At 45.1% G+C, this 21,635-nt stretch overlaps 1 protein-coding gene and 1 long non-coding RNA gene across 4 annotated transcripts in view; one reads left to right on the top strand and one right to left on the bottom strand.

Annotated features, from left to right (window-relative positions):
- inppl1b (inositol polyphosphate phosphatase-like 1b) overlaps nucleotides 1–18,812 on the top strand; it is a 23,190-nt gene extending 4,378 nt beyond the window's left edge. The window contains exons 4-28 of one of the 3 annotated variants that reach the window (XM_035532298.1): nucleotides 1,507–1,645; nucleotides 2,299–2,437; nucleotides 2,835–2,975; nucleotides 6,044–6,131; nucleotides 6,495–6,584; nucleotides 6,711–6,977; nucleotides 8,392–8,506; nucleotides 8,606–8,706; nucleotides 8,812–8,914; nucleotides 9,090–9,286; nucleotides 9,422–9,539; nucleotides 9,721–9,817; nucleotides 10,011–10,149; nucleotides 10,306–10,405; nucleotides 10,521–10,609; nucleotides 11,793–11,874; nucleotides 14,189–14,275; nucleotides 14,659–14,772; nucleotides 14,924–15,012; nucleotides 15,399–15,486; nucleotides 15,571–15,726; nucleotides 16,057–16,135; nucleotides 16,299–17,088; nucleotides 17,376–17,500; nucleotides 17,724–18,812. In XM_035532298.1, the coding sequence (XP_035388191.1) occupies nucleotides 1,507–1,645; nucleotides 2,299–2,437; nucleotides 2,835–2,975; nucleotides 6,044–6,131; nucleotides 6,495–6,584; nucleotides 6,711–6,977; nucleotides 8,392–8,506; nucleotides 8,606–8,706; nucleotides 8,812–8,914; nucleotides 9,090–9,286; nucleotides 9,422–9,539; nucleotides 9,721–9,817; nucleotides 10,011–10,149; nucleotides 10,306–10,405; nucleotides 10,521–10,609; nucleotides 11,793–11,874; nucleotides 14,189–14,275; nucleotides 14,659–14,772; nucleotides 14,924–15,012; nucleotides 15,399–15,486; nucleotides 15,571–15,726; nucleotides 16,057–16,135; nucleotides 16,299–17,088; nucleotides 17,376–17,500; nucleotides 17,724–17,817 (3,627 nt within the window). In that variant the 3' untranslated portion in view covers nucleotides 17,818–18,812. Of the gene's footprint in view, nucleotides 1–1,506; nucleotides 1,646–2,298; nucleotides 2,438–2,831; nucleotides 2,976–6,043; nucleotides 6,132–6,494; nucleotides 6,585–6,710; nucleotides 6,978–8,391; nucleotides 8,507–8,605; nucleotides 8,707–8,811; nucleotides 8,915–9,089; nucleotides 9,287–9,421; nucleotides 9,540–9,720; nucleotides 9,818–10,010; nucleotides 10,150–10,305; nucleotides 10,406–10,520; nucleotides 10,610–11,792; nucleotides 11,875–14,188; nucleotides 14,276–14,658; nucleotides 14,773–14,923; nucleotides 15,013–15,398; nucleotides 15,487–15,570; nucleotides 15,727–16,056; nucleotides 16,136–16,298; nucleotides 17,089–17,375; nucleotides 17,501–17,723 lie in introns of all 3 variants that reach the window. The other 2 variants (XM_035532299.1, XM_035532297.1) reach the window with 2 other exon arrangements.
- On the bottom strand, nucleotides 14,987–15,733 carry LOC113582442. The gene is made up of 3 exons (XR_003411164.2): nucleotides 15,642–15,733; nucleotides 15,442–15,538; nucleotides 14,987–15,078 (listed from the first exon to the last, which is right to left on the bottom strand). It is a non-coding gene; the product is annotated as an uncharacterized LOC113582442 (long non-coding RNA).
- Nucleotides 18,813–21,635: the final 2,823 nt, after the last annotated feature.

The raw sequence follows: 21,635 nt of genomic DNA, 5'->3' as shown, positions 1-21,635 counted from the left end.
CGTGTGTTAATAATCCAAAACAGTGCTAAGATACTGAATGCAAACCTACTGAATACTAAATTTGTTCTGAATATGGCTATGTTGATGTGTCATCTGTGTCACAGGCCTGCAAAGTTTTGTACTCTTCACTGAATCAGATTATAAAGATTTCCACTTGCTTGAAATTTCAAGCTCGCTAAGCCATTCTGAAAGCATCAGTGTTTGGATAAGTGTAACCTTTGGTTGCTTTCAATTCTATAAAAAGTAAAAAACCTAGATGAGCAACAGGAACTGTCTCGTTGTTGTGCACCCAGGCCTGTCTGGCTTTGGTACAATAGCAGCAGCACTCTCTGTTGTGTGTGCAACTCTGCAGGCTTTGTGTTGTGGTGTACTGTGTGGTGTTGTGTGTGTGTGTGTGTGTGTGTGTGTGTGGCTGCAGAGAGAGATCTAAATAGCTCTCTGTGTAAATGGTGTTTCACACAGATTCCTCCAGTTCCCACGCATTATGTCCAGTGTGGAATGGCTGGAATGGGTCTGTTTGTGTGTGTGTGGGGGGGAGCATGTATGTGTTTACGAGAATGTGTGTGCAAACTTTGCAGTATCAATATATGTAGTTATATGTGTGGGTATTGTGGAGATTGATATGGATGTTAAGTGTCTTTGTCTATAAAGAGCACTGGTGTTGTATAGCATGGATGTAACAGGGGGATTTTAGCTGGGGGAGCTGCCACACAGTCAAATACAGTCACAAGGATAAACCAGTGAGAGTATTTTGCATTTAATCTAGCAGAGACACACACATGCACGCATGCACATACACACACACACACACACACACACACACACACACACACACACACACACACACACACACACACACACACACACACAAATGCAACACGCCTTCTCATGATTTCCCAGGACCATTTTTGAGGCTGATTCTCTCTTTAAATGCAATAAAGGAGTTAGATTGTTTGTTCTTTTGTCAAGAGACGCAGACATTTTCCACATGTCCACCCTCTCCCACTGTCTTTCTCTCTTCCCTTTGAATTGTTTTTCAAGACAGCTATTTTCTTCCAGGCTGAGGGTAAAACGCTACTATTAGAAGGCTATCTGGCAGCTAACACAGGCGGAACCTGCCAAAACAGTTTCTCTTCTACCATGCTTAGAAAGTGCAGGCTTCTAAAAAAAATGCACTGAAGTAACATAAAGCTTCAGACATTCCTAAGAATACTGGCGAGAGTCACAGTGAACTGCTCTCCTAACCGATTTGTATATTTGTATAGATTTGAATGTTTTATATAACTATAACATGATTAGGTTGCACTGAAGACGTGTATTATCAGTATTTTGGGTTGAATATAGAACAGTCAGAGGAAATAATGTCATAATGTGTTTTCATGTCGCTCTGTTTGGGAAACTTTGATTTAGTCATTACTGTGTGTGTGTGTGTGTGTGTGTGTGTGTGTGTGTGTGTGTGTGTGTGTGTGTGTGTGTGTGTGTGTGTGTGTGTGTGTGTTTAATCAGACTACACAAGGAGTGCAGGTGAACTGTTTCCGAACTATTGGTGACTTAATTTTACGATACCAGCAGCCTCATAAAGGCCTGGTGTCCCCTTTGCTATACCCAGTGGGGCGAGAGATGGAACCAGCTGATGAAAGTTCTGGTGAGACAAGCACACACAAACACACACACACACACACGCACACTTGTACATTTATAATAAAAGATATTTAAACATGATACACATACCATAACTATAATGCACTCATCTTCAAAGCTGATTGTTTACACTCACTCAGTGTGATGTAAAAACGATTAAGCGTTTATCCTTGGAGGATAACAGCCCTGCCCCCTGTGTGGTATTTTATGTAGAAATATTGGCAAGAGGTCCTAACAATTTCTTATAATGATTTAATGTAAACTGTGACTGACATTTGTTGCCAGAGAGTAAATTTATAAAAAAAATATATAATAAGATGTATATAGTATATGCATATATAAAAATATATAGAAGTTAAAAATACCATTTGCAATAACACCATTAATTAAGATATACAGTTTGGCCACTTTTAAGGTTTGAATACAATACTACTATCCATGTTCTAAATAATCATATTTAAATGGTTTTCTCTATATTTGCAATGTTTGTAAAAGTTGTAATGAAATTCTTCCCTATTTTGGCTATAGTGTAATAGAATAGTAGTAACTGAAAAATGGAGCACATAAACGAATAATGTTCATGAAGGGACTAAACCATAAAACTAACACAGCACTACTATTGTGTCTTAGCTGGGTTTTGTCTTCTTGATGTTGTAGATGGAGATGATGAGAAGCCAGGGTCCGCTTTGAACCCTGTGCCATCAGCTGCAGCTCCCCCTGCAGGCCATTCACCCCCTGCATCCCAAACTGCGGCTCAGTTCCTGCTTCGGAGGCTGCAGGAGATCAATACCCCCAGGTGCCCCTATTTACAAACATGCCTGCTTCGTGTTGATTTTGCCTCCATCCTGCACACCTCCATCTCTTTCACTAAAAACCCCACCTTTTTAAATCAAGAAAAGACACTAATGAATGAAAACCGGGTGTTTCTCTGCTGGCTTGGCCCAAAAACCTGTAAACACCAGATCCTCAGTTGAACAGACTTGCAATACATTGTCAGCCAAGGATCAAATAGCTTTTCAGAACACCCAACACCCTTTACAGAATTCTTGTTGCTCTCGGTGTATGGAGATTCTTAATCAAATACAAATCACATAGAGGCACAATGAGGTGGGATTTACCAATGCCAGAGAGAAAGATTCAGTTATGATGGCATGAGAATAAGAATGGTGCGACGCCAATCTCTTGTGCAGCAGTGTGGCATCTGAGATGGTGGCACTACTAGGTGAGTACCTGCATGGTGATGTGACTCTGGACCTGGAGAACCTGAGGACAGGAGGATCGGGACTGCACTTCCTCCAGCGCATCCTAGCCACGGCCTGCCATAGACTGCACAGGTACACACCACCTGCCATAGACTGCACAGGTACCCCACCACCTGCCATAGACTGCACAGGTACCACACCACCTGCCATAGACTGCACAGGTACACACCATCTGCCATAGACTGCACAGGTACACACCACCTGCCATAGACTGCACAGGTACCCCACCACCTGCCATAGACTGCACAGGTACCACACCACCTGCCATAGACTGCACAGGTACACACCATCTGCCATAGACTGCACAGGTACCACACCACCTGCCATAGACTACACAGGTACACACCACCTGCCATAGACTGCACAGGTACCCCACCACCTGCCATAGACTGCACAGGTACCACACCACCTGCCATAGATTACACAGGAACACACCACCTGCCATAGATTACACAGGTACACACCTGCCATAGATTACACAGGTACCACACCACCTGCCATAGATTACACAGGTACCCCGCCACCTGCCATAGACTACACAGGGACCCCACACCTGCCATCGATTACACAGGTACCCCACCACCTGCCATAGACTACACAGGTACACATCACCTGCCATAAACTACACAGGTACACACCACCTGCCATAGACTGCACAGGTACCCCACCACCTGCCATAGACTGCACAGGTACCACACCACATGCCATAGATTACACAGGAACACACCACCTGCCATAGATTACACAGGTACACACCTGCCATAGATTACACAGGTACCACACCACCTGCCATAGATTACACAGGTACCCCGCCACCTGCCATAGACTACACAGGGACCCCACACCTGCCATCGATTACACAGGTACCCCACCACCTGCCATAGACTACACAGGTACACATCACCTGCCATAGATTACACAGGTACCACACCACCTGCCATAGACTACACAGGTACACACCACCTGCCATAGACTACACAGGTACACACCACCTGCCATAGATTACACAGGTACCCCACCACCTGCCATAGACTGCACAGGTACCCCACACCTGCCATAGATTACACAGGAACACACCACCTGCCATAGATTACACAGGTACACACCTGCCATAGGTTACACAGGTACCACACCACTTGCCATAGATTACACAGGTACCCCACCACCTGCCATAGACTACACAGGGACCCCACACCTGCCATCGATTACACAGGTACCCCACCACCTGCCATAGACTACACAGGTACACATCACCTGCCATAGATTACACAGGTACCACACCACCTGCCATAGACTACACAGGTACACACCACCTGCCATAGACTACACAGGTACACACCACCTGCCATAGATTACACAGGTACCCCACCACCTGCCATAGACTGCACAGGTACCCCACACCTGCCATAGATTACACAGGAACACACCACCTGCCATAGATTACACAGGTACACACCACCTGCCATAGACTGCACAGGTACACACCACCTGCCATAGATTACACAGGAACACACCACCTGCCATAGACTACACAGGTACACACCACCTGCCATAGACTACACAGGTACCCCACACCTGCCATAGACTACACAGGAACACACCACCTGCCATAGATTACACAGGTACACACCACCTGCCATAGACTACACAGGTACACACCACCTGCCATAGACTACACAGGTTACACACCACCTGCCATAGACTACACAGGTACACACCACCTGCCATAGACTACACAGGTACACACCACCTGCCATAGATTACACAGGTACCCCACCACCTGCCATAGACTGCACAGGTACCCCACACCTGCCATAGATTACACAGGAACACACCACCTGCCATAGATTACACAGGTACACACCTGCCATAGATTACACAGGTACCACACCACTTGCCATAGATTACACAGGTACCCCACCACCTGCCATAGACTACACAGGGACCCCACACCTGCCATCGATTACACAGGTACCCCACCACCTGCCATAGACTACACAGGTACACATCACCTGCCATAGATTACACAGGTACCACACCACCTGCCATAGACTACACAGGTACACACCACCTGCCATAGACTACACAGGTACACACCACCTGCCATAGTTTACACAGGTACCCCACCACCTGCCATAGACTGCACAGGTACCCCACACCTGCCATAGATTACACAGGAACACACCACCTGCCATAGATTACACAGGTACACACCACCTGCCATAGACTGCACAGGTACACACCACCTGCCATAGATTACACAGGAACACACCACCTGCCATAGACTACACAGGTACACACCACCTGCCATAGACTACACAGGTACCCCACACCTGCCATAGACTACACAGGTACACATCACCTGCCATAGATTACACAGGTACCACACCACCTGCCATAGACTACACAGGTACACACCACCTGCCATAGACTACACAGGTACACACCACCTGCCATAGTTTACACAGGTACCCCACCACCTGCCATAGACTGCACAGGTACCCCACACCTGCCATAGATTACACAGGAACACACCACCTGCCATAGATTACACAGGTACACACCACCTGCCATAGACTGCACAGGTACACACCACCTGCCATAGATTACACAGGAACACACCACCTGCCATAGACTACACAGGTACACACCACCTGCCATAGACTACACAGGTACCCCACACCTGCCATAGACTACACAGGAACACACCACCTGCCATAGATTACACAGGTACACACCACCTGCCATAGACTACACAGGTACACACCACCTGCCATAGACTACACAGGTTACACACCACCTGCCATAGACTGCACAGGTACCCCACACCACCTGCCATAGACTACACAGGTACACACCACCTGCCATCGATTACACAGTACCCCACACCTGCCTACGTCACTGTACATGTCACCCTTGGCTTGCTCATTAGGGATCTGGACCCATCCATTTGAAAAGCTGCTTTGTGACAATATGTGTTGTAAAATGTGCTGTATAATAAATAAATTGACTTTGACTTTGACTCAACGTTCACCAAATGTTTAGATGTATTAGGCATCAGAACGCTCTGTTGCTTTCAGAGACTTTATTGTTTTAGATGTGCTGAGATCAAAGTTCATGTTTAATTTTGGTGTCTGCAGTGAGATCGATCAGACGATGTTCAGTTTAGAGACATTGGCTAAGGTGTTTGACCATCCAAGTTGCCCCTTGACCGCTTCTAAGATCCAGGTAAATCCTGTGGCTTTTATATGGAAAGTATGCCGATTTAGACTTAGATATGAAATTCTGTGGAGGCTGTGCATATGAGTTAGTGGAGTATATCCAGGAAAGATTTTGGTATTCACCAGTATTCGCTTTGTGTAGGAAGCATGTTCAGTTGTCGCAGGCTCTTCCAAATACGCCCTCTAGTGGTGTACATGGGGTACTGCTGACCTCTCATTTAAGAATATCTAAGATAAAATGACTTTTCTCTCTAAACCAGTTAATGAATAGCTCTAGTTTTAATCTCCATAGGCAGACTTAGGTTTAGCAAAAGCACACTCAGTAATCATGAAATATTATTTTCTTAATGTGCTGTATTCAAATGTCTAGAATATGGGAAGGAGTCCCGAAGATAACCTGGATACTCTACTCCACAAGATAACAGCCTTGAGTAACCTGCTGTCTTCTCTGGAGAACAGGGTATACAAAAAAACCCACTCCAATTTATAATCCCATCACTTTTCACACACTTCTTGTTCATGCAAGTGCTTGTCGCTTTGTGCATTTATTTAACTGTGTAGCTGCAATGTGTCTTTCCCTACACAGGTTCTGAAGGCCCTCCAGGACGCTGTGGCCAATCACAACCTGTCTGCGCAGCCATCGCCCGTAGCCAATCACAACCTGTCTGCGCAGCCGTCGCCCATGGCCAATCACAACCTGTCTGCGCAGCCGTCGCCCGTGGCCAATCACAACCTGTCTGCGCAGCCATCGCGCGGGGCCAATCACAACCTGTCTGCGCAGCTGTTGCCTGCGGCCGAGCTCTCTTCGCCTGTGAGGCCCCGTGCCAAGGCCGTCCCCGTGCACAGCTTCCAGGCAAGCACCTGTTCCCTTGTTGTCATCTGCAGGCTGAACTCTGCCTTGTGTCAAACTGTTCTGTTCATTGGTTTGACATGTACTTTTGTGCCACGGGATCCTACAGCTGAGGTACGAATGCTGCAGCTTAAACACTATTAATGATTACGGTGTTATGAGGGACCTTAACACACACTACAATACAACCAGAAGGAGGTAACGTGCATGGAGTACCAGGTAGCGCCAGTCATGGTGGAGCAGTCAGGTGGAGGAGGCAGGTGGAGCAGTCAGGTGGAGGGCACCTGTAGACAAGCACTGAGGGTTGGAGGTGGTAATCTAATATTCAGCTCCTTGTGGAGAAATAGCATTTTCGGTGTATTGGAAGTTGTGGGGGACTCTGGAGACACTGCAAAAGTTATGAGGGATTCTGTGGGGGACACCGCAGACCAATTGATGCTCAGCAGCTTGTCTCAATGCCAGAAACAGTCGGGATCATGCCAGCGGAGGTCTCTCCAGGTAGTGTCACTGGTCAGGACGCAAACCGAACGGCATACTGGACCAGCTAAGGGACTGGATGTCCCTTGTGCTGCTAAATTCACATCCATCCCTAATGTGACACTTCTGGGCTCATTAGTAAAGCCTTCAGCTGCAACCCATTATCTGAACCAGGTGTGCTGGATCGAAACCCTGCAAGAGTGGGGCCCCCATACTCTAAAAAACATCTTATAGATCACAGTGCAACTCTGTGTATTTGCACAGCATAACAGACTGCTTGGCCCCCAACACAGCATGTCTCTTTGTAGGTTTAATGCCTGGTACAGTAGGGTATTATACGTTTTATTACTGTTCTTGTATTGTGTTGGGTTACACTATATTGCACTGTATTTTACTCATGCTCACTCGTGTGTGCACATTTTGCGGGCTTTACTCCTGTCAGCAAGGTACTTAGCTTGGGTTATATTTTTATTGTTCTGTTTGGTACTGGTACTTTGGTATCTGTTGTATTCTGTCTATGACATGTATGTTTGGTGTGCAGTGTATATGTTGTATCTGCTGTGTTCTGTCCACAGTGTACATTGTGTTCGTTGTATGTGTTCTATTCTGTCTACGGTGTGTTGTATGATTGTTGTATCTGTTGTGTTCTGTCTACGGTGTGGGGTGTGTTCTGTGGTATCTGTTGTGTTCTGCCCATGGTGTGCGGTGTTTGTTGTATCTAGTGTGTTCTGTCTATGGTGTGCGGTGTGTTTGTTGTGTCTGTTGTGTTCTGTCTATGGTGTGCAGCGTGTTTGTTGTTTCTGTTGTCTTCTGTCTACGGTGTGCGGTGTGTTTGTTGTATCTGTCGTGTTCGGTGTGCGGTTTGCTGTTTTTGTTAATTTTGTCACTGTACCCATAATTGCCATTTCTCAGACCTGAAAGTGAGTTTACACCTGTACAGGTGAAGGTGTTTAGGTATGGCAGGCAGACAGTATCAGTGGATGTGAACGCCGGCGTGCTCCTATTTGACCGGAAGACGGGTCCGTTCAGCATCGAGACCATCACGCATGACCGGAGTAAGTTCGGCTGGGGCAGCGGAGGACTGTGTGTCAAGACTTGCTCCTCGTATCTACCGTCCAAACTCTGCCGTTTAACATGATGTTTTTGGCTATTAGTCCTGCAGCTGGTGAAGTTCTCCGGCAGCCCGACCAAACTGAGGATGGTGGTGGACAGTCATCAAAACCAGCCACATGAAGTGCTCTTCGAGAGCGTGAAGGTTAGAGCAAAGGCTGCTGAGATATCTCAGTGACTCCACAACCCGGTGACCCCCTCAAATTGATCATTTTGGGAAATTACTGCTACATGGCCTTCTTGTCTGCAGAAGAGAGAGGCCTTCTGCCAGCTTCTGCAGCTGATGAAGACCATCCACGCCCAGCAAGGCGAGCCCGACCTCGTCTCTGTGTTTGTGGGCACGTGGAACATGGGTAATGCCTGCAGAATTCTTTTTGGTCTGATATATAGGTCCAGTTTGATTAAGTGCTATTAGTGAAAATGTAAGCTTGATTATTCTGTACACGAGGAATGCCATTGTCGGGGTTCTGGAGTGTTAAAGGTCTATACCGTGCGCAACGATGTGGTGCATCTTTGGCATTATTGTAGGAGGCTCCCCACCACCTCGATCTCTGCAGTCCTGGGTCACGTGCTCTGGCCTGGGCCTGACCCCTGACGAGTCCACTGCTTCCCTGCCTCACGACATCTACGCGTTCGGCACTCAGGACAACCCACAAGGAGAGAAGGAGTGGACAGAGAATATCAGGGGCACCCTCCGCACCTCCACCCAGCTCGACTTCAAACAGGTGGAGGACACGCGAAACGTGCCGGTGGCATTGCATCCACTGTAGCTGAGGTGGATGTCGTACCTTGTACCTTGATGTGGTCTCGGATGGTCAGGCTGATTGATTCCTGTCGCTCTGTCTGTGACTGTCCTGCAGGTGGCACTGCAGTCGCTGTGGAACATTAGGCTGGCTGTGTTCGTGAAACCAGAGCATGAGCGACGCATTAGTCAAATACACACAGCCAGTTTGAAGAGGGGCTTGGGGAATACACTCGGTACAAACATTGACGTATATACTATACATGTCTCTTTCTTTTTTTTCGCTCTCTTTCTTTGTCCCTCTCTCCGTTTCTCCTCCTCGTGACCTGTAGCCAAACATGCCAAATTGAGAAGTGGATCATTAAGCTGGAGTTTATATAAGCGGTTGAGGTTCAGTCCTTGTGTGAATGGTTGCAGGAAACAAAGGGGCCGTGGGGATCTCCTTCCTGTTTAACAGCACCGCCATGGGATTCGTGAACTGCCACCTGACCTCTGGCAGTGAGAAAGCTCTCCGGTATTCACCCATACCCACAGCTCTGCACATATTCCATATCAGGCCCGTGACAGGCAGAAGAAAAGCCCACTGTCGTGTCAGTCCACCACCCTTCTTGCCTATTCACTGATTCTAGCGTGTACACCAGGGCACGCAACAGGCTGAAGGTTACGTACACTAATTCTCTTCTCTTCTCTTCTCTTCTCTTCTTCAGGAGGAACCAGAACTTCCAAGATATTCTCAGACTGCTGTCACTAGGAGATCGGCAGATCGGTGCCTTTGACCTCAGCATGCGCTTCACACATCTATTTTGGTGCGGTGACCTCAACTACCGGCTGGATCTTGATGTGCAGGTCAAGCAGGCCTGCCGTGCCAAGCTCTTTGCACTCTTTAGCTTTTAGCGCCCTAGCTTCACCTCCGACCTATTTTGGTCAGGGAGTTGCATTCTTTGCCCAATGTCAGGGAGTAAGGCATCTCCCTCCTGACCGTGGTGTTCCTCTTTCCTGCAGGACATTCTGAAGCACGTGTCAAAGCGCGAGTTCAACGAGCTGATGTGTGCGGACCAGCTGACCCGAGAGCGCCATAAGAGAAAGGCCTTCTTCACCTTCAGTATGACCTTTGCTCTCTGTAATGTAAATCACTGCAATGTGTGCCTGCTGTGCGCTGGCCACTACGCAATTGTGTGCGTCTCCTACTCATATCTGCTCTCTCTCTCACCACTAAGACGAGGGGAAGATTACATTTCCGCCCACCTACCGCTACGAGCGCGGTTCCAGGGACTCCTACCTATGGCAGAAATACAAGTCCAGTGGGGTAGTACATCATTTCACCCTTAATCTCACAATCTGGTCTCATTTTTACTGATGCAGAGAGGAATATGTCAGAGTTTTTAGCCTGTCTTCAATCTACTGAACCTGTAGCACACAGTCAAGTGCCATGGACATTGATTGTGTAGCGTTTCTCAGTACTTAGAAAGGAACCAGAAAACTGTTTATCTCTGTCCTTAATCTTCCTGCCTTTCCTAAGTACAGCAAAATGCACTGAAATTATCTGTGGTAAATGATCATTTCACTACAAATAACAACAGCGGCAATAATAAAAATAATTAGAAGAAGGCAGCAAAGAATGTATTCTCTTCTTATCTTCTAGAATGCTATTCACTAATAAATTCAAAGACATTTACAAAATGACAGAGAATCACCAAATAAACACAGAGCCAGTAAAAACAGGGGGAAAAAATGTGTGGATAGAAAACAGCACAGACAAGAATGTAGATAACAACAAACAGAGCAGATGAACTGAGGAGAGGAAGACAGAAAGGAAAGGAACAGAAGAAGATACATTTATCAGAGCTGAAGTCTTCCTTAATAATTTTGCTTGTTTGGTGTTTTATTTCAACCTTCTAACCCAGACTGAGCAATATGAATGAGAAAAGCATGAGAAAAGACTACAGGTAGCCCTAACAACTAACGTGGCTTCATTTCCTGTTCTTTTCTTTTTAATCATGAGTGGCATAGGACTCTGCACCTTACAGCTTTTCATGCTTTCAATGATGGGTTTTTTTTTCCCCAAAATGCGACACCCACTGGAGCCTGACATTAACCAACAACTTCCTAACACTAGTGAACATTGTTATATAGGCCTATTCACCTCCTCTACATAAAGTGTATAAGGATAATGGGGTAATTACAGTGTTACAAATAAGGACATATTTACCCTATGTAGTATTTCTCTCACTTCCTAGTAACATGCTTTTGTGGGTGAGCCACAGTCGTGGTAAGTCAGCTGACATGACATCTAAAATAGGGTTGAGTCATCTGTTTGCGCCCAAGACCCTTAAATGAGAGACGCAGATGCATGTACTCGTTAAGGTAAAAAGAATGTCTGATGTTCACAACAGATGTAGTGTCTCTGAAAGGAATGAAACTTTTTGACAGTGAATGGTTTCTTAGGGTCTAACACACACAAACCCACAAGTCCTGCTGTCCGTTATCAGGTGCGAGTGAATGGGCCTTCATGGTGTGACCGAGTTCTGTGGAAATCATATCCAGAGACGTATATCACCTGCACTTCCTATGGTATGTTAAACTACAGTATCTGAGTGCCACCAAGATCATTTTAGTTTCACTAATAGTCAGCATGCAAACCACAGTGTGCTGTCACAAGTAGTGTAAATATTGTTTTTAGGAGGCTTTCTCAAATATACAGTATATGAGTTAATAGTTTGTTAGCAAGATTCACAAACCGAACTGAAACTGTCTGATAGTTTGTAAGTTTTAAAAACTGAATCAAAACTATATGGTTAAGACTCAAGACCAATTCATTTGTGTTATTTTTTTTTTCCTTAAGAGAAGTGAAGTCAAGTTAGGTTTTAGTTTTTTTCTTTAGTTTTAGTTTCCTCCATATTGTGTGTATACACTAGAATGGGAGGTCATTTCTACTTTTCCATTGTCAACAAATACAAGACAATAAATACTCAGAACGTTATACACATAGGGTAGTGACAGGCACACAGGGAGGGTGCACTGGCAAGGTAGGACAACATAATATTTTTCGTTTTGGCGGTTATGCGTCAACCGAGGAGGTCTGTAAACTGTGAAAGTGGTACACTGTTTGTAGATTGGGTGGAGCGTCCCAGTAGCAGCAGCCGAATGGGGAGTTGAGTGTCTGTAGCAGCACACTAAGCCTTACCTCTCGAGGCCTAGCAGTCCAAAAGATAATTTCCCTGCTGTAAAGTGTGAAGTGGTGTGCAAAGGAAGGTGTGTGCTTACTTCGGTCTAGGCGACGTGATGAGTCTTGATGATCCCAATGGGTGCTGGGGGACCAGCAGCGCGTTATACTCTGACTGGGTCCAGGAAGAATGTTCCGGTACTTTTGGCTGGGCAGCAGGAGGCCGAAGGGACGGTGGAAAAGGCCATGTTTTTGATCCAGGTCGGATAGATACACTAGCCCTGGTTATACGTTAATTTACTGATTCAGTGTAAAGGACTGAAGAGGCGAAATGTTCCACTCCTCTGGTTCTAGTGAGAATTCTGGCAGCTGCATTCTGGCATTATGGCAGAATTTAAAGGAAAATATTAGTTATCAGACCTGCTAGAAATAAAGGCATGGATGGTTTCTCAAGGTCATGTTGCGAAAAGAAATTGCCAATTTTGTTTCGATTTTTGAGATTCCAATTCCAATTTAATAGGTCCAATTAACAATTACTTTGAAACGACTGTTTGTAATATCCAGTTGTAATATGTTCAAGGTACTGCCATAGTTAGATGATGGGACCACAGTCATTTGGTGAGTGAACCACATAAGTCATCTGCATAGCTGTCTTAAGATATTTAATGGTTCTGTAGTATTTGGCCAAGGGAAAACACATATATATGATGTCAAGGGATGCCCCCCCCACACAAGTCACATGGTGCGGCCTGCCACATGCAGGGGGGGGGGGGGTAGTCTTGTTTGTAGCCACACCCCTGTGATGCCACGCACATGTATGGGGTTTATCATTTAATGTTTCAGTCTATTTAAACCCCATCAGTGCATGCCTCACTGTTGTTCATCGTTTGTTAGAGTCTGAGTTCAATGTTAGTATCCATGTTTGTCTAGCCTGTGTTAATGTTACAGTCTTTATCATTAGCATGGAGTGTGTTTATGTTCATTGTTAATATTATGTGTGAGTGCCACTATTGTCTTTTACGTTCTATGTTATTAAATGCTTCACAAAGTCGAGGGAGTCTGCAGCACTCAGGCAAACATTACATATGAAATAAAATTGGACCAGAAATATAACCCTGGGGGATGCAGATGATCTTCTCAGCTGTTCTCACAATCTGCTGTAGGGACTTGTAGTCTGAGAAAGGACAGTTCCCATATTAGGCTGCAAGGCAGCTGGTCAGGATGCTCTCTATTGTCCCCCAGTTTGAGGTGATGTGGATAGAAGGACACATATTTGGCTACAAGCTTGAGTAACACCACATATGGTTCTAGGACGTCAAGCAGATTGAAAATGTCTTTCCCATTTAACGTTTACACTTGAGGAGACCAAATCAAACAAGACGGTTATTGCAGTGGCATTTCCTGAATGAAAAACATATGGCTAAAGAAAGACTGTAAAGGTTTTCTCAGAAAGTGTTCACTGAGGTCACAGCAATGGTCTGTGGTCCATTTTCTAAGTCATATCCTGTATGTTTTACAGTTCACTAACAGTTCCACAAGTTGGATTTCTCAGCGAAATTTCTTAATGTACAGCTACAGCTTTGAGTCTCATGCTGTGTATCAGTTAAGCTTCAGCCATCCGGTGCAGGAACACACAGGAGGGCATCAGGTTTGAAGCATGTGCCATTAGTGATGTGTCAGGTTTTATTTATGATTTTGTTCAAGCTCTGTCATGTCTCTCAGGTTGCACTGACGACATCTTCACCAGTGATCACTCACCTGTTTTCGCTACGTTTCATGTTGGGGTGACGGCACAGCTCCCTAGAGCAGGTGTGTGAACTGTAGAAAAATGTTTCTCCTTTAGCTTGCATAACCTGTAGTCACTTATAGGTCAGTGCCTAAGTTCCCAGTGTCTCGTGGTTATCAGGGGCTTGCTGACTGTGCACTTTTCTTAATGACATACGTTTCCTTTGTGGCTACTTAGTTCTCCTTGAATTTTGTCTGAGCCAGAGAGACTCACCCGCAGAATTGCTTCGCATGATTTTAGTGTAACCAACATATATTCATTTTTATAGTCAACATATAGTCTTTTTTTTTTACCCACATTACATAATCTCTATAAGACAGTAGGAAAAACCCCAGATAATGTTAACATGTGACATGTTTATTAATCTGTTGCTAACCAAACGCACATGTCTATCTGTTGGAGGCAGATTCAAGTGTAGCTTCAGACCGGGCCTGGATCGAACTGGAGACAGTAGAGGCCATAGTAAAGACTGCCAGCAAGGCCCGGTTCTTCATTGAGTTCCACTCCCGCTGTCTAGAAGGTGCTATTTTTGTCCACCGCTTTCAGTCCAACTTAAGAGGAATGCGTCAGTCTGCTGATCTGGCATGTTTGTGTTTGTGTGTCAATGGGTCATACGATATGTGTGCGAGTTCCTTGTTTACTGTTTTATTTTTTTCCTGCTTCCTGTGTAGAACCACGGCGCTCCACTGAGAATGACTGGCAGAGCTGTGAAGTGCCAGGTTTCCTCAAACTGGGCTGGGGTGCTAAACAGTTTCCCAAGGTCCACACATGCATCAGCAGTTTGGCTGCTTCATTTCTTGTCTATGATCCATTAAGAGGCACTGATCTGAAAAGATAAAAATAACATGTGACTATTAACAAACAGAACACATACAGACTAATTCGTACACAGGCTTGTTTGAAGATATCCAAACTGATATAGACTTAGAACTTTAATACCTCATTTAGGCATAAAGATAAAGAAATTGCATGACCCTTTAGGAAAAATTCTTTCACTTCCTCCTCTTGCTGCATCTTATATTCACTTTCTCTCCCTCTCACTCACTCTTTACCTCTCGCTTGCTCTCTCTCTCTCTCTCTCTCTCTCTCTCTCTCTCTCTCTCTCTCTCTCTCTCTCTCTCTCTCTCTCTCTCTCTCTCTCTCCAGCTTCATCCCCTTGTCTCAGATATGGAGTATCTTCTCGACCAACACTTGCTGCTCTCCGTGAAGTCATGCGATGGCTTTGAATCCTACGGTGTGTGTTAATTCCTCTTCCCCGCTCACGACCAGCTTCGGTAGTCTGGGACCTGTAGCAACGGAAGCCTCTGTGTCATTCCAGGTGAATGCTGTGTAGCTCTGCGCTCTTTAATAACCAGCCACTCGGACTCATTCGAGACGTGCCTCACTCACAGGGGTGAAGGGATGGGCTCCATCCGGGGCTGCGTCAAGGTTCACATTCCGCCGACCAGGCGGCGGACACGGGAGAGGACCTACGGTGAGGCGGCTTCATGTCCCTGCCGCGCATCTGTTTATTTATTTGTCTGGGTTCTCCGTTGCTCCCTTTATGTTCAGTCTGCTCACTGTAGCCCCTCCTAGGGTTTTCCTCTTCCAGTTCGTCTGCCGTTCGTGTTCTGCTTTCTCTTTAATCCCTTATGGCTTCCCCTTTGGGTTAGCTGGTGCCAGAGCTTGTCCAGATGCATCCTGAGGGCTTAGAATGCTGAGTGTGAGTGAGCCACTCTGTCTGCATGTCCCAGGCCTTTATTTCACACTCCCGCCTTCGTATGGCCTGCCTGGCATGAAGTATATGCGTCTTTGCTTCCTACAGAGTTCTGCATTGAAAAGGATGATCAGGGGTCAGTCACGGGACCTTGGTCTCCCCCTCCCACACATGTGCCCCGCAGCCAGTGAGTAATTTCTTCTCTGCCCTTTACAGGAAGTGAAACTGTGTAACTAAAGCACTTATCACTGATGTCTTGGGTGGTCACCAGTCTTAAATCATTATGCATCCGTCCAGGCCTTTGACTTTTGACGGTGACTTTTCGCTTCCGTTTCCTGGATCTGTTCCAGGGTGCTATCAGTCTCCTGCACTGCTGCTCCTAGCAGCTACACTAACCCAGCCTACTTCATCTTTGAGGGTGTTCCCATACTGCGAAAGGTAGAGGAGGACCCGTTGCCCGTGGAGCCCAGCGTGGTGTGGGCCAAAGACTCTGTAATACAGCTCCCCAAAGTCACAGGAGGGAACAGCCATGACCGTAGAGCTGTCCACAGGTCTGATTTCACCGAAATTGAGATCCCTGGGTCCCTGCCACCGTATGTAGCACCTTGTGAGTCTTCGGCTCCTCAAATCACTTCTTCTTACCAGTTGTTCCCTGGACCAGACCTACCAAACCCTTCTGGAAACCACAAAAACAGCAGTTCCAATGTTTCATTTCAGTCACAAATTCAAAGGGATAGCGTTGCTCGAGAGTCTGAATTACCTGACACAAAACTGGGAAAGCTATGCATGGACCACTCTGTCTTTGGACGGGATGTACAAAGGCCACATAAAGAGACAGTGAAGAAGGACCATCCCAGAGCGCACCACGAGCGACTCCTGCCTCGACACAATGGGCCGAAGCGCCACCCATGTCTCCCCACGAGGGTTTCCCTCCACCAGGCATCCGTTCCCTGGGTGGTTGAGCAGCCACCTGCAGCTTTGGGAGATCACTCGCTCACCGCTCTGCAGATAGCAAAATCGCTGAGCGAGGTGGACTTCCCGCCAACCAGCAAGAAGCATTCGCCAAGCCACAGGCCTCTCCAGCCAAAGGGGTACGATTATGCTTTACGCTCCGCGGCCAGCTACTGCTGGGAGAAAGAGGTGAGCTATCATGATAGTGTCCTGCGTTGAGATTGCATAATGTGTACTGGTGTGCCAAATGTTATCTGGGTGTGTGTAGGTGAGGGTGTGGTGTGTTTTGGTATGTGTACGTGCTGGTGTGGTGTGTTTTGTAGTGTGCAGGTGACGGCGTGGTACATTTTTTTGTGTATAGGGGATCGTGTGCTGTGTTTCGGTCTGTGCTGGTGAGGGTGTGATGTGTTTCGGTGTGTGCAGATGAGGGTGTGATGTGTGTCGGTATGTACAGGTGAGGGTGTGATGTGTTTCAGTGTGTGCAGGTGTCTGTTCTGCACGGTGCACCAGAAACAGTGCGAGAGCTCTTAAAGTCTCTAGGGCTACAGTGCTACGCTCAGGCTCTTAGTCTCAATGGCTGGGATGACCTGGATTACTTCAGGTGAGATGAGTGTACTGGGGAGGCCATTTACACTGAATCTCACTACAGTCCAGACTGCAGCAGTAACACATGCTCTTATCTATCTAGTTTTGTTTTAAAAAGTGTTGGAGGCTGCAGTGATATTCTGGATACAGATTAAGCTCTTAAACTATTTTAGTCTGCCATTAAACCTTATCCGGCAGTGATGGTGAGGTGTTGTGTCTGACCTCTGACCTCTCTGCAGTGGTATCACTGATGAAGATCTGCAGTCTTCTGGAGTGATGAACCCATCTCATCGTAGGAGAATCCTGGAGAATTTGCCCAAGATCTGGGACTGAACATACAGACTAACAGCTCTTTTACACAGAAAAAAAAAGTCTTACATCCTTGGAAAACCCATGTTAATAATAGTGTTTTCTGCACACACCAAATTTGCTTTACATGTGTGAGGATCGGGTATGCGTTTTGTTAAATGCTGCATGTGTTTTGTAACATGTTGGTCTACTAACAGCTAGAACAGCTTCTCAGAAACACAAAATCCTCACTTTGTACACCAGGGGTGCCCAACTTTCATGCTGGAAGCTTTCCGCCCTGCACCTGGCTCTAACATTCAGGTGATTAACGGGATCAGATGTGTTAGATTAGGGTCAGAATTCTTTAGGGCAGTAGAGCTCCAGGAGTGATACTTGACACCCCAGGTGTACAATACTAAGAAGCAATCATCTCAAAATTGATTTTGGGAGGGGTGGGGTGGGGTGGGGGGTGATAATCTGCTGATATGTGAGAACAAAATGCTTTAAATGCATATGTTTGTGGTTAATTCAATTGTGTCACAAAAGCATGTGCACATTTTGCACAGAAACATTTTTGCTCCTCTTTGGTTTTACGGCGTTTACTGTCACACAAGGCCCCCCGGGTTTCCGCCATCTGAAGTTCCAGTGTTCTTCATTACCTTTTATTCCATGAGTCAGCTGTTCGCAGAGAGAATCTGCTGCCCCTTTCTCAAGACGGACACTGTGTTTGCATTTATTTATTTGTCAGTAATTGAGCCAGTGAACTGATTTAGACACCACAACTCAGCCACTGACAGCCTTAAAAGCAGAGTTTGTTAAAGTAAGTGTTATTAAAGTTTATTCAGTTCTTCCAGATATTGTATGTATCCTACAAATATAGTATTACAATGTATGTAAAAATGCATCTTGTTGTATCGCAGTGCACAAGTTTTCCAGTGTGTAGAGGGGGATTGTGATATGAGATGCACTATGGGAGATTTTATTCTAAATTGTAAAGTGTCATCTTGTTTGCTTTGTCGTCATATAAAACTATAAAACTCTCCAGGTCTGCTGTATTCTTCTTTTTACAAAGTGTTTTTTTTCTGAATGGGAGGGTAAGAATGTTCTCCTCCTCCTTCTGATCATGCTCATTGGTCTCTTGCTTGCTGATAAAGAGATATCTAAACTTTCACTTCTGTTATTTAGTGACTTTTAGTGACTTATTTTATATAGTAATATGGTTTTTAAAAAGCAATTACAATTTTTTTTGTTTGAAAATTTAATTTTCAAACATGTTAAATGATGTAACCTGCCACTAAAGTAATTTAGCAATAATGCTAGACTCTTTATATTGCTGTAATTTTTTTTTTTCATTAAAAGATAATAAATTACTATGCTTAAGATTTGCTTCTGTAAAGATGCTAAAATGGACAGTCAGTTCGAGGGGCAGCTGGCAATTCATGCTTTTCAGTACTTTCAGTAAAAATTGACACTGGAAAACGTATGGCAATTGTTGAAGATGAACTATGAAGGAAAGTGCAGTCATTCAGAAACTGGCCAGTGCATCTGTTTCATTTATTCCATTTATTTAAAAAATTTTTTTTTACCAATATAGGACTTCCTCTGTTTATTTTCAGTTCATCATTCTGGCAAACATCTACTTCAGTTTCTTTGGGTAAGCTGCCATATTAGCGCTGTCACTGTGTCATTCTTGTGTAGCCAAACAAAGCTGGAGAATTCTTTACCTTTTAGGAATTCCAGTGTCTCGCCAAAAGGAAGAAGAACCAACGTGTTCTCTAGGCATGTTTCCTAGATGCAGTGGCTGGAGAAGCAGAGTGATGGGGAGAGGGACATGGAGAACGCAGCAGGCCTGCCGAACCATCGCGTGTGCCGGCATGCCTGTTTATGCTGCCTGGGAACCAGATGACCCAGCAGATAAACCTGCACAATGGCACCTCTGCTGTTTCCTGTGACGGGCCAAGCACTTCTCCATCTCATTCCCCTCCAAATCACCATTTCACTGTCATCCAAGCAGATGTAGCTTAGTTTTGTGATTTGGACATTAATTTAATATTCACCTACTCTTTTGCGTTATATATGCCTTATGACAGCAGGCAAGAATAGCTGGGGTGGAAGCATTTGACCATTGTCAGTGCTGCAGCACAAAAATGCTCTTTCAGACCTGAACTGGTTTGAACAGTCAATGCTGTTGACTGAGACTGTTGCATAAAGCAGCGAGAAGCTGAACGCAGACTCTGTTCCTGGTGGATGCACTGATCCACCTGGGCCAGATGAACGCTGAGTCATTGTTCTGTTCCCTTTCCCACTTGAATCCCACAGATTCCCGGCACTGCTGCAGTGTTCATTATCATGGAAGTGTAAGTAATCCCTAGAGCTATTAGGAATTTGGCATTCTTGCTTACACAGAATGCATTACAATTTGAAACCACAAGACACAGAGCTACAATTATAAACTCATTAACAAGAGTGCAGCATGTACAAGACACGGAAGGTATCAGACTGGTTTCTTAAATCTGTATTCAACAATGCTGTCTAAGGGAGCATTATACTATCCCAGCAAAGTGTTCTTAATATATCTCCTCACATACTCCTCAGTAATCTATTTTGAATATTTTTTATACTTACTATTAATTTAAGACAAATGCAAAATGAAAATATAAAATGACGTTGGTTTAGTTCTCCTGCAGTTCTCAGTTCCTGAGTCCTCAGACCTTCTCACTAGAGGCCACGCCCACTGGTCACTTTTCACTGGAGGCCACACCTACTGGTCACTTCTCACTGGAGGCCACACCCACTGGTCACTTCTCACTGGAGGCCACACCTACTGGTCACTTCTCACTGCAGGCCAAGCCAGCTGGTCACCTGTTTCCTTTTCCCCAGTGTGTTCAGGGAGAATGAAGGCCTCACTATTTAGGAGCTTTTTTTCTTTCTTAAATCATTTTAATCTGATTCTAAAAGCAATCTCATTTACTTTCAAAAATATTCCTAGTCTGGTCACTGCTCTTTTTCTGCCTCAGGCGATGGCTTTAGTCTGTACTTTCATTCATTATATGCTTGAAATGCATTTATTCTTATCCTCCTTGGCATGATCACAAATCCATCCAATGAATAGTACAGATTTGGGCACTAGGGTTAGTTATCTGATGAATAGTACAGATTTGGGCACTAGGGTTAGTTATCTGATGAATAGTACAGATTTGGGCACTAGGGTTAGTTATCTGATGAATAGTACAGATTTGGGCACTAGGGTTAGTTATCTGATGAATAGTACAGATTTGTGCACTAGGGTTAGTCATCTGATGAATAGTACAGATTTGGGCACTAGGGTTAGTTATCTGATGAATAGTACAGATTTGGGCACTAGGGTTAGTTATCTGATGAATAGTACAGATTTGTGCACTAGGGTTAGTCATCTGATGAATAGTACAGATTTGGGCACTAGGGTTAGTCATCCAATGAATAGTACAGATTTGGGCACTAGGGTTAGTTATCTGATGAATAGTACAGATTTGGGCACTAGGGTTAGTTATCTGATGAATAGTACAGATTTGTGCACTAGGGTTAGTTATCTGATGAATAGTACAGATTTGGGCACTAGGGTTAGTTATCTGATGAATAGTACAGATTTGTGCACTAGGGTTAGTCATCTGATGAATAGTACAGACTTAGGGCACTTATCATCTAGTGTAAGTAAAACATTTAAACCATGAAATTATAAATTGTCCCCGCAGTACTGTGTTTGCAACAGGATATAAAACCATTGTTAACACAGTATGGACTTTCACTCCGTTCAACAGTCTTCTTACATCCTATCATGGGCTCATATATAGATAAAGATCTCTCCGTGTAACACTTTGTCTCTT

The sequence above is a fragment of the Electrophorus electricus genome, chromosome 12 (genome assembly GCF_013358815.1).
Source record: "Electrophorus electricus isolate fEleEle1 chromosome 12, fEleEle1.pri, whole genome shotgun sequence".
Classification (NCBI taxonomy): Eukaryota; Metazoa; Chordata; class Actinopteri; order Gymnotiformes; family Gymnotidae; genus Electrophorus; species Electrophorus electricus.
Note: the sequence above shows the minus strand (reverse complement) of the source record. Positions and strands in the feature narration are given on the sequence as shown.